This window comes from Oncorhynchus keta, chromosome 24, assembly GCF_023373465.1.
Source record: "Oncorhynchus keta strain PuntledgeMale-10-30-2019 chromosome 24, Oket_V2, whole genome shotgun sequence".
Classification (NCBI taxonomy): domain Eukaryota; kingdom Metazoa; phylum Chordata; class Actinopteri; order Salmoniformes; family Salmonidae; genus Oncorhynchus; species Oncorhynchus keta.
Window position 1 is genome coordinate 2,287,639 of NC_068444.1, and position 13,081 is coordinate 2,300,719.

At 47.1% G+C, this 13,081-nt stretch overlaps 2 protein-coding genes across 2 annotated transcripts in view; one reads left to right on the forward strand and one right to left on the reverse strand.

Annotated features, from left to right (window-relative positions):
• Positions 1–995: 995 nt before the first annotated feature.
• On the forward strand, positions 996–2,990 carry LOC127911258 (uncharacterized). Its single transcript, XM_052477421.1, has one exon. The coding sequence runs from the start codon at positions 996–998 to the stop codon at positions 2,988–2,990; it is 1,995 nt and encodes a 664-aa protein (XP_052333381.1).
• LOC118380112 (isthmin-1) overlaps positions 2,942–13,081 on the reverse strand; it is a 29,060-nt gene continuing 18,920 nt past the window's right edge. Inside the window, exons 4-6 of the mRNA XM_035767107.2 lie at positions 10,152–10,295; positions 7,482–7,571; positions 2,942–3,800 (exon numbers count right to left, since the gene is read on the reverse strand). Coding sequence (XP_035623000.2) covers positions 3,283–3,800; positions 7,482–7,571; positions 10,152–10,295 — 752 coding nt within the window. The 3' untranslated portion in view covers positions 2,942–3,282. The remainder of the gene's footprint in view (positions 3,801–7,481; positions 7,572–10,151; positions 10,296–13,081) is intronic.

Sequence of the window (13,081 nt, forward strand, 5' to 3'; positions counted from 1 at the left end):
ATGGTAAGGAGACTGTGTTATGATACTGTGTTTGGCTGATGGTAAGGAGACTGTGATGATACTGTGTTTGGCTGATGGTAAGGAGACTGTGTTATGATACTGTGTTTGGCTGATGGTAAGGAGACTGTGTTATGATACTGTGTTTGGCTGATGGTAAGGAGACTGTGATACTGTGTTTGGCTGATGGTAAGGAGACTGTGTTATGATGATACTGTGTTTGGCTGATGGTAAGGAGACTGTGATGATACTGTGTTTGGCTGATGGTAAGGAGACTGTGTTATGATACTGTGTTTGGCTGATGGTAAGGAGACTGTGTGATGATACTGTGTTTGGCTGATGGTAAGGAGACTGTGTTATGATGATACTGTGTTTGGCTGATGGTAAGGAGACTGTGTTGATGATGATACTGTGTTTGGCTGATGGTAAGGAGACTGTGTTATGATGATACTGTGTTTGGCTGATGGTAAGGAGACTGTGTTATGATGATACTGTGTTTGGCTGATGGTAAGGAGACTGTGTTATGATACTGTGTTTGGCTGATGGTAAGGAGACTGTTATGATACTGTGTTTGGCTGATGGTAAGGAGACTGTGTTATGATGATACTGTGTTTGGCTGATGGTAAGGAGACTGTGTTATGATACTGTGTTTGGCTGATGGTAAGGAGACTGTGTTATGATGATACTGTGTTTGGCTGATGGCAAGGAGACTGTTTGGCTGATGGTAAGGACCACATAATTTAGCCATGGAGCCCATTCTGATTGGCCAGCGAGGGGTCAAGGAGACAGTGCCTATGATACTGTGTTTGGCTGATGGCATCAACTGTTTGGCATTCACAAAAGCCATGCCCATTCTGATGCACCACCGCCTGCCATCAAAACCCAGCATTCTGTAGCATCAACTTGTTCATTCATCAAAACCCAGCCCTTATGCACCACCGCCTGCCATCAAAACCCAGCCCTTATGCACCACCGCCTGCCATCAAAACCCAGCCCTTATGCACCACCGCCTGCCATCAAAACCCAGCCCTTATGCACCACCGCCTGCCATCAAAACCCAGCCCTTATGCACCACCGCCTGCCATCAAAACCCAGCCCTTATGCACCACCGCCTGCCATCAAAACCCAGCCCTTATGCACCACCGCCTGCCATCAAAACCCAGCCCTTATGCACCACCGCCTGCCATCAAAACCCAGCCCTTATGCACCACCGCCTGCCATCAAAACCCAGCCCTTATGCACCACCGCCTGCCATCAAAACCCAGCCCTTATGCACCACCGCCTGCCATCAAAACCCAGCCCTTATGCACCACCGCCTGCCATCAAAACCCAGCCCTTATGCACCACCGCCTGCCATCAAAACCCAGCCCTTATGCACCACCGCCTGCCATCAAAACCCAGCCCTTATGCACCACCGCCTGCCATCAAAACCCAGCCCTTATGCACCACCGCCTGCCATCAAAACCCAGCCCTTATGCACCACCGCCTGCTATCAAAACCCAGCCCTTATGCACCACCGCCTGCCATCAAAACCCAGCCCTTATGCACCACCGCCTGCCATCAAAACCCAGCCCTTATGCACCACCGCCTGCCATCAAAACCCAGCCCTTATGCACCACCGCCTGCTATCAAAACCCAGCCCTTATGCACCACCGCCTGCCATCAAAACCCAGCCCTTATGCACCACCGCCTGCCATCAAAACCCAGCCCTTATGCACCACCGCCTGCCATCAAAACCCAGCCCTTATGCACCACCGCCTGCCATCAAAACCCAGCCCTTATGCACCACCGCCTGCTATCAAAACCCAGCCCTTATGCACCACCGCCTGCCATCAAAACCCAGCCCTTATGCACCACCGCCTGCCATCAAAACCCAGCCCTTATGCACCACCGCCTGCCATCAAAACCCAGCCCTTATGCACCACCGCCTGCTATCAAAACCCAGCCCTTATGCACCACCGCCTGCCATCAAAACCCAGCCCTTATGCACCACCGCCTGCCATCAAAAACCCAGCCCTTATGCACCACCGCCTGCCATCAAAACCCAGCCCTTATGCACCACCGCCTGCTATCAAAACCCAGCCCTTATGCACCACCGCCTGCCATCAAAACCCAGCCCTTATGCACCACCGCCTGCCATCAAAACCCAGCCCTTATGCACCACCGCCTGCCATCAAAACCCAGCCCTTATGCACCACCGCCTGCTATCAAAACCCAGCCCTTATGCACCACCGCCTGCCATCAAAACCCAGCCCTTATGCACCACCGCCTGCTATCAAAACCCAGCCCTTATGCACCACCGCCTGCTATCAAAACCCAGCCCTTATGCACCACCGCCTGCCATCAAAACCCAGCCCTTATGCACCACCGCCTGCCATCAAAACCCAGCCCTTATGCACCACCGCCTGCCATCAAAACCCAGCCCTTATGCACCACCGCCTGCCATCAAAACCCAGCCCTTATGCACCACCGCCTGCCATCAAAACCCAGCCCTTATGCACCACCGCCTGCCATCAAAACCCAGCCCTTATGCACCACCGCCTGCTATCAAAACCCAGCCCTTATGCACCACCGCCTGCTATCAAAACCCAGCCCTTATGCACCACCGCCTGCTATCAAAACCCAGCCCTTATGCACCACCGCCTGCTATCAAAACCCAGCCCTTATGCACCACCGCCTGCTATCAAAACCCAGCCCTTATGCACCACCGCCTGCTATCAAAACCCAGCCCTTATGCACCACCGCCTGCTATCAAAACCCAGCCCTTATGCACCACCGCCTGCTATCAAAACCCAGCCCTTATGCACCACCGCCTGCTATCAAAACCCAGCCCTTATGCACCACCGCCTGCTATCAAAACCCAGCCCTTATGCACCACCGCCTGCTATCAAAACCCAGCCCTTATGCACCACCGCCTGCTATCAAAACCCAGCCCTTATGCACCACCGCCTGCTATCAAAACCCAGCCCTTATGCACCACCGCCTGCTACTGAGACAATCATTCTGGTTATGAAAATAGCCAAAAATATTTCTGACACGCCCCCGAACCTGTAGCCCTCGCGACAGTGGTTAGATTTACCATTGAGTTAGGTTTTATTAAAATAAAGTCCATAGTCTCTGTTGAGGACAATGATGTGTCCATGTGAGCAATACGTTGTCTGATATCAACAGACAGACCTGTTCATTTGGACTCTAGCCTTGGATGGTTTGAAGCAGCAATTGAAGTTCAAGATTCATACAAATATTTCATATGTTTTTCCCTTTAATATGTTAATCTCTCCAGTTCTAAAACTCCCATGCCTCCTCAACTTGTTTGAGGTAATCCTCATCCAGGGGGTTGTCTGGGCACTTCTGCCCGTTGTTAGGAGGCCTGACCTGGTTATAGCGACTCCAGTCCCCCTTACAGATGATCCAGGGCAGGACGTCGACCTTGTAGTGGAGGTCAGCAGAGAACTCGTTGCTGATGAGGTTGGGTGTTCCTGCTCCTTTACCCCGGGTGATGAGCTTCATGTTGTCATTGTAGCAGCAGTGCTGTGCGGCCAGAGTAGTGGACTCTAGAGTTAACATGGAGCGGATGCAGTACCGGGCCGTGGGTTTGTAGATCTCTAGTTTCTCCTTGGGGCCGCTGGCGTCTTTCCAGCGGAAGGCCCGGCGTGTGGCGGGGTCGGGGACGTCGGCCGTGCTGTAGGCCACCTCGGTGGGGTAGGAGCAGGGGCAGCTGGGGAGGTCGTTGGAGACTTTGATCATGTATTTCTTCAGGAACTCAGACTTACAGTTCATCCAGCGTTCACAGCTGTCTGTGTCTAGAAGACAGAGACAGAGTTAGAGAGAAGACAGAGACAGAGACAGAGTTAGTTAGCTGGATCTGGGGTCTATGAGAGACAGAGACAGAGTTAGTCTGGATCTCTCCCTACAGCTGTCTGGGTCTAGAAGACATTAGAGACAGAGACAGAGTTAGTCTGGATCTCTCCCTACAGCTGTCTGGGTCTAGAAGACATTAGAGAGACAGAGACAGAGTCTGGGTCTAGTTAGCAGAGTTAGTCTGGATCTCTCCCTACAGCTGTCTGTGTCTAGTCTGGATCTCTCCCTACAGCTGTAGAAGACAGAGACAGAGTTAGTCTGGAGACATTAGAGACAGCCTGGATCTCTCCCTACAGCTGTCTGGGTCTGTGTCTAGAAGACATGAGAGACAGAGACAGAGTTAGTCTGGATCTCTCCCTACAGCTGTCTGGGTCTAGAAGACATTAGAGACAGAGACAGAGTTAGTTAGCCTGGATCTCTCCCTACAGCTGTCTGGGTCTAGAAGACATTAGAGACAGAGACAGAGTTAGCCTGCTGTCTGGGTCTAGAAGACATCAGAGACAGAGTTAGTTAGTCTCCTCCCTACAGCTGTCTGGGTCTAGAAGACATGACAGAGACAGAGTTAGTTAGCCTGGATCTCCCCTACAGCTGTCTGGGTCTAGAAGACATTAGAGACAGAGACAGAGTTAGTTAGCCTGGATCTCCCCTACAGCTGTCTGGGTCTAGAAGACATTAGAGACAGAGACAGAGTTAGTTAGCCTGGTTATCTCTCCCTACAGCTGTCTGGGTCTAGAAGACATTAGAGACAGAGACAGAGTTAGTCTGGGATCTCTCCCTACAGCTGTCTGGGTCTAGAAGACATTAGAGACAGAGACAGAGTTAGTCTGGATCTCTCCCTACAGCTGTCTGGGTCTAGAAGACATGAGAGACAGAGACAGAGTTGGTTAGCCTGGATCTCCCCCTACAGCTGTCTGGGTCTAGAAGACATTAGAGACAGAGACAGAGTTAGTCTGGATCTCTCCCTACAGCTGTCTGGGTCTAGAAGACATTAGAGACAGAGACAGAGTTAGTCTGGATCTCTCCCTACAGCTGTCTGGGTCTAGAAGACATTAGAGACAGAGACAGAGTTAGTCTGGATCTCTCCCTACAGCTGTCTGGGTCTAGAAGACATTAGAGACAGAGACAGAGTTAGTCTGGATCTCTCCCTACAGCTGTCTGGGTCTAGAAGACATTAGAGACAGAGACAGAGTTAGTTAGCCTGGATCTCTCCCTACAGCTGTAGAAGACATTAGAGACAGAGACAGAGTTAGTCTGGATCTCTCCCTACAGCTGTCTGGGTCTAGAAGACATCAGAGACAGAGTTAGTCTGGATCTCTCCCTACAGCTGTCTGGGTCTAGAAGAGACAGAGTTAGTTAGCCTGGATCTCTCCCTACAGCTGTCTGAAGACATTAGAGACAGAGACAGAGTTAGTCTGGATCTCTCCCTACAGCTGTCTGTGTCTAGAAGACATTAGAGACAGAGACAGAGTTAGTCTGGATCTCTCCCTACAGCTGTCCGTGTCTAGAAGACATTAGAGACAGAGACAGAGTTAGTCTGGATCTCTCCCTACAGCTGTCTGGGTCTAGAAGACATTAGAGACAGAGACAGAGTTAGTCTGGATCTCTCCCTACAGCTGTCTGGGTCTAGAAGACATCAGAGACAGAGTTAGTCTGGATCTCTCCCTACAGCTGTCTGGGTCTAGAAGAGACAGAGTTAGTTAGCCTGGATCTCTCCCTACAGCTGTCTGGGTCTAGAAGACATCAGAGACAGAGTTAGTCTGGATCTCTCCCTACAGCTGTCTGGGTCTAGAAGAGACAGAGTTAGTTAGCCTGGATCTCTCCCTACAGCTGTCTCGGTCTAGAAGAGACAGAGTTAGTTAGTCTGGATCTCTCGCTCTCTTCCCCTCTCGCTCGGCCCCTTTATTTCATTAAAAAAATGTTGCTTTATTGGTTTGACGTAACAATGTGCATATGGCCAAATATCGTATTGGTCCCGTAGACATATTTTGCAGGCGTTATTGCTAGGTCGCTATGTGCAGCATGTTAAAGTTGTAGCAAAATAAAGATGTGTGTGTTTCTCCTGGCTGAGGTTATTGGGACCAGATGGCAGAGCAGGTTATTGGGACCAGATCAAAGAGATCAGATCACAGAGCGTGTTATTGGGACCAGATCACAGAGCGTGTTATTGGGACGAGATCACAGAGCATGTTATTGGGACCAGATGGCAGAGCAGGTTATTGGGACCAGATCAAAGAGCAGGTTATTGGGACCAGATCAAAGAGCATGTTATTGGGACCAGATCACAGAGCGTGTTAAAACCAGATGGCAGAGCATGTTATTGGGACCAGATGGCAGAGCATGTTATTGGGACCAGATGGCAGAGCATGTTATTGGGACCAGATCACAGAGCATGTTATTGGGACCAGATCACAGAGCATGTTATTGGGACCAGATCACAGAGCATGTTATTGGGACCAGATTGGGACCAGAGCATGTTATTGGGACCAGATCACAGAGCATGTTATTGGGACCAGATCAAAGAGCATGGGACCAGATATTGGGACCAGATCACAGAGCATGTTATTGGGACCAGATCACAGAGCAGAGTGTGCTATTGGGACCAGATATTGGCATGACCAGATCACAGAGCATGTTATTGGGACCAGATCAAAGAGCATGTTATTGGGACCAGATCACAGAGCATGTTATTGGGACCAGATCAAAGAGCATCTTATTGGGACCAGATCACAGAGCATGTATTGGGACCATTGGGACCAGATCACAGAGCATGTTATTGGGACCAGATCACAGAGCATGTTATTGGGACCAGATCACAGAGCATGTTATTGGGACCAGATCACAGAGCATGTTATTGGGACCAGATTGGGACCAGAGCATGTTATTGGGACCAGATTGGGACCAGAGCATGTTATTGGGACCAGATTGGGACCAGAGCATGTTATTGGGACCAGATTGGGACCAGAGCATGTTATTGGGACCAGATCAAAGAGCATGTTATTGGGACCAGATCACAGAGCATGTTATTGGGACCAGATCAAAGAGCATCTTATTGGGACCAGATCACAGAGCAGAGTGTGCTATTGGGACCATATTGGGATCAGATCACACAGCATGTTATTGGGACCAGATCACAGTGTGTTATTGGGACGAGATCGCAGGGGGTGTTATTGGGACCAGATCACAGAGCAGAGTTTGCTGTGTTCTTCCTCTCCTCTTTCTCCTCCTCCATCCCAGTGAAGAAATGTGGCCCAGTGAAGGTCTGAGGAATGATAAGCAGGCCCAGTGAAGGTCTGAGGAATGATAAGCAGGCCCATGAAGGCTGAACTGTGCAGGGTGGACCATAGAAATACAATGACAAGAGCAGTAATTCCCACTAAAAATCAATGGACTGTGCAGAGAAGACTGGACCCGGGTTTGGAGTTAAGTCGATTACATTTTAGTAGAGTCAGGACGTAAATGGAAATTGAGACTGAAAATACATGTAATTGACTGAATCGACATGGGATCCCAACCCTGAGTTGGACACCAAACGCTAAATAGAATCATGTTTGAAGAACCTGACACATAGCTAGAGGGATGAATCTGATGAAAATAAAAAGAGAGTAAAGAGGGAAGAATCTTACCGACACCAAAGAGCTCTGTAGCGTTGAACTCATCGGTTCCAGCCAGTAGACTGACCTCAGTGGCGGCTGTCTTAAACACATCTTCAATACCTTTAGACAGACACCAATAATAATGATAATAATACCTGCACACAGAGACATGGTCAGTTAATGATGTAACAGGCGGCAGCGTGGCCTAGTGGTTAGAGCGTTGGACTAGTAACCGGAAGGTTGCGAGTTCAAACCCCCGAGCTGACAAGGTACAAAATCTTTCGTTCTGCCCCTGAACAGGCAGTTAACTCACTGTTCCCAGGCCGTCATTGAAAATAAGAATGTGTTCTTAACTGACTTGCCTGGTTAAATAAAGGTAAAATAAAAAATAAATGATCACTTCTACATCTATAATAAAGCGCTGGTCTGCCTTCTTAACACTATCAACAAACGCAGGTCCTACAGGCCCCTCGTTGTTGCACCTAGACTACTGTTCAGTCGTGTGGTCAGGTGCCACAAACAGGGCAGCACGGCGAGCTCTTAAATGTACCAGGAGAGCGGCCATGAATAATATGCATGTCAATCTCTCCTGGCTCAAAGGTTGATTTCATCACTACTTGTATTTGTGTGAAGTATTGACATGTTGAATGCACTGAGCTGTCTGTTTTAAACTACTAGCTCACAGCTCAGACACCCATGCATACCCCACAAGACATGCCACCAGAGGTCTCTTCACAGTCCCCAAGTCCAGAACAGACTATGGGAGGCGCACAGTACTACATAGAGCCATGACTACATGGAACTCTATTCCACAGTACTACATAGAGCCATGACTACATGGAACTCTATTCCACAGTACTACATAGAGCCATGACTACATGGAACTCTATTCCACAGTACTACATAGAGCCATGACTACATGGAACTCTATTCCATAGTACTACATAGAGCCATGACTACATGGAACTCTATTCCACAGTACTACATAGAGCCATGACTACATGGAACTCTATTCCACAGTACTACATAGAGCCATGACTACATGGAACTCTATTCCACAGTACTACATAGAGCCATGACTACATGGAACTCTATTCCACAGTACTACATAGAGCCATGACTACATGGAACTCTATTCCACAGTACTACATGGAACTCTATTCCACAGTACTACATAGAGCCATGACCACATGGAACTCTATTCCACAGTACTACATAGAGCCATGACTACATGGAACTCTATTCCACAGTACTACATAGAGCCATGACTACATGGAACTCTATTCCACAGTACTACATAGAGCCATGACTACATGGAACTCTATTCCACAGTACTACATAGAGCCATGACTACATGGAACTCTATTCCACAGTACTACATAGAGCCATGACTACATGGAACTCTATTCCACAGTAACTACATAGAGAATGACTTTAAAACCAGATAAAAATACACCTTGTGGAACAGCGGGGACATAGAGCCATGACTACATGAACTCTATTCCACATCAGGTAACTGATGCAGCAGTAGAATCAGATTTTAAAACCAGATAAAAATACACCTTGTGGAACAGCGGGGACTGTGAAGAGACACACACGTACACATGGGTTTTGTAGATATATGTGGTAATACAATAGTGGCCTGAGGAAACACAATGAGTTGTGAAAAGTATTGTAATGTTTTAAATTGTATATAACTGCCTTAATGTTGTTGGATACCCGGGAAGAGTAGCTGCTGCCTTGGCAGGAACTAATGGGGATCCATAATAAACCCCAGGAAGAGTAGCTGCTGCCTTGGCAGGAACTAATGGGGATCCATAATAAACCCCAGGAAGAGTAGCTGCTGCCTTGGCAGGAACTAATGGGGATCCATAATAAACCCCAGGAAGAGTAGCTGCTGCCTTGGCAGGAACTAATGGGGATCCATAATAAACCCCAGGAAGAGTAGCTGCTGCCTTGGCAGGAACTAATGGGGATCTATAATAAACCCCAGGAAGAGTAGCTGCTGCCTTGGCAGGAACTAATGGGGATCCATAATAAACCCCAGGAAGAGTAGCTGCTGCCTTGGCAGGAACTAATGGGGATCCATAATAAACACCAGGAAGAGTAGCTGCTGGCTTGGCAGGAACTAATGGGGATCCATAATAAACCCCAGGAAGAGTAGCTGCTGCCTTGGCAGGAACTAATGGGGATCCATAATAAACCCCAGGAAGAGTAGCTGCTGCCTTGGCAGGAACTAATGGGGATCCATAATAAACCCCAGGAAGAGTAGCTGCTGCCTTGGCAGGAACTAATGGGGATCCATAATAAACCCCAGGAAGAGTAGCTGCTGGCTTGGCAGGAACTAATGGGGATCCATAATAAACCCCAGGAAGAGTAGCTGCTGCCTTGGCAGGAACTAATGGGGATCCATAATAAACCCCAGGAAGAGTAGCGATAGACTTTTAAAGGCAATTTCCCCCACCGTTCACAAAGATCACATTGGCTGTAAATGCTGCAGATGTCGATTCAAGTAGAAAACACCTTTAAAAGAACATTTAACTGATGACCAGGGATTCACTAGGAACCAAACACAACCAAATGAGGAGGGACCTACCTTGTCCAATATAAACTCTTGCTTTCATCACAACTGTTTTCTACGGTTTGGACTAATAATTACAACCCTGGATCCACACACACACACACACCCTCCCTCCTTACCTGGGCAGGGTGGCATGTCACAGGTGCGTGACTCTGTGGCGCTGCAGGCGTAACCACATGACCTGATCCTCTTCTGGTTCCCGTTCCCACAGGTTACACTGCATGGAGACCAGTTACTCCAGCCACCGTCTCCATCTATATAGTCTGGAGTGGGGGGGGGGGGCAGAAAGAGAGCAAGAGAGAGAGAAACACAGAGAGAGAAACAGAGAGAGAAAGAGAGGGAGAGGGAGAAGGTGAAAGTGGGAAACGGAGAAAACACTGTCAATATAAGGCAGTACACAGAGTAGCCAGCCAAATAGAAAAGGTAGCTAGCCAGGGCAATCTGGGCTGTCTAAGGGGTTGTCTAATATTGTTTTCCAACAAGCTCTCTTTTGGTCTGATAAATTCTAACGCCTTGATTCCATCCTAAATACACAGCTAAATGTTTAAATACTTTAATGAGTTTACATTGGTGAAATTAGCTGTGATTTTACAAAAAAAATGACTGAATTCAGTGTATTGTTAGTTGTTTTGGATATGGTCCAGGTCTTTATGTTCAGGACTATTTTCTAAGTAAGAAAACATTAATCCTTTAACATTAAATCCATCTTCTCTTGAGATTAAAGTCACATGTACAGTTTTACTGCAAGATATGAATTGAAGATATGAATTGAAGATATGAATTGCCACAATTTGTTCTTTATATTATTTATTTATTTTCATTTATTTTTAAAATATCAGTTAAATCACCGAAGGAATTTCAGTATTTTCGAATCTCTTCGTGAATGGCAGAATGTCATTTATTCATAAAATGTATTGTTTAGCAACTGAGCTACAGATTTCTTCTTGAAGAGTCTGCTAACTTCCAGAAGAATGACAGCTGATGTGTTTAAAATGATGCCACGTCTGCAACTGTAGGAGTGGAGAAATAAACGTGGTAGCACCGGAAAGCTGAAATCTCCCTCTTTTTAACGATGGCAATTAAACGTCTGTCTGATTTCCTGTTTGTCACACATTTTGATGGCAGAGGACAAGTACACGTGGGCAGGTCTAGCGTATAATAAGGTCTAGTGTATAATAAGGTCTAGTGTATAATAAGGTCTAGCGTATAATAAGGTCTAGCGTATAATAAGGTCTAGCGTATAATAAGGTCTAGCATATATAATAAGGTCTAGCATATATAATAAGGTCTAGCATATATAATAAGGTCTAGCATATATAATAAGGTCTAGCATATATAATAAGGTCTAGCATATATAATAAGGTCTAGCATATATAATAAGGTCTAGCGTATAATAAGGTCTAGCGTATATAATAAGGTCTAGCGTATAATAAGGTCTAGCGTATAATAAGGTCTAGCGTATAATAAGGTCTAGCGTATAATAAGGTCTAGCGTATAATAAGGTCTAGCGTATAATAAGGTCTAGCGTATAATAAGGTCTAGCGTATAATAAGGTCTAGCGTATAATAAGGTCTAGCGTATAATAAGGTCTAGTGTATAATAAGGTCTAGTATATAATAAGGTCTAGCGTATAATAAGGTCTAGTGTATATAATAAGGTCTAGCATATAATAAGGTCTAGTGTATAATAAGGTCTAGCATATATAATAAGGTCTAGCGTATAATAAGGTCTAGCATATTCAAAGTGCGCCTCAGCAGATTTTTTTTTTCATGTTCCATATTCTTTAAAATGAAAAGAAGCTGTGTCAATTTATGAAGTGGGGGAAAAAAAGTTGCCGGAAAATAAGTTTGTGACCGTCTGTTTAGTCTACGGGAAAAACACTGAGAAAGCTGCAGACACATTGAGCTTTTCTGTACAAAAATACGGGTTCAGATTAGAGGATAGAGGTTAATAGTCAGGCTATTCAGGGCAGGAGGCGGACGAGGGAGATCCTCTGAGATGAGTCCAATGAGGAACTTGATATTTTTGACCGTCTCCGTGGTAACCCCGTTGATGAGGATGGGGGTGTGTCCAGCCTGGTTGATCCACAATCAGATCCTTTGTATTGCTGATGTTGCGGAAGAGGTTGTTGACTTGGCACCACGTCCGTCAGAGTGCCTACCTCCTCCCTGTAGGCTGTCTAGTCGTTGTTGGTGATCAGGCCTACTACTGTCGTGTCATCAGCCAACTTGATAATGGAGTTGGAACTGTGAGGCCAGTCAGTTGTGGATATACAGGGAGTAAAAGAGGGGACTGAGGACACACCCTTGTGGGGCCCCTGAGTTGATAATCAGTGTCGGGAGGGAATTTTGCCTACCTTCCCCACCTTGGGGTGGACTGTCAGGAAGTCCAGGACCCAGTTGCATAGGGAGGAGTTCAGACCCAGGGCCGTATGCTTTGTGCTAAGAAGACACTATGGTATTGAAAGCAGAGCTTTAGTCGAAGAAAAGCATCCTCACATATGCATTCCTTTTGTCCAGGTGGGTGAGGGCAGTGTGCGGTAATATGGCGATTGCTTCGTTCGTGGATCTGTCAGGGCAGTAGATGAATTGGAGAGGGTTGAGTGTGTCAGGGAGGGAGGAGGTGATATGGTCTTTGATTAGCCTCTCTAAGCACTTCATGATGAAGGAAGTGAGGGCTACGGGTCATTTCGGTTACTTTCACGGGCACTGGGATGATAGTGGACATCTTGAAGCAGGTGGGGATAACGGCCTTCACTAGAGAGATATTGAAAATGTCAGAGAACAAAACAGCCAGCTGGTCTGTACATGCTCAGGAGGACACGGCTAGAGATGCCATCTGGCCCGGCACGGCTAGAGATGCCATCTGGCCCGGCACGGCTAGAGATGCCATCTGGCCCGGCAGACCTTATAAGTGAGGGTTTGAAAGAGTTCCATACGTCCTCTGTGGAGACCGTCAGTACGTAGCCCTCATTATCCTCAAGGGGCTTCGGCTGCTTAGTCGTTGTTGTGCTTGAAGTGTGAGAAAAAGGTGTTTAGCTCATCTGGTA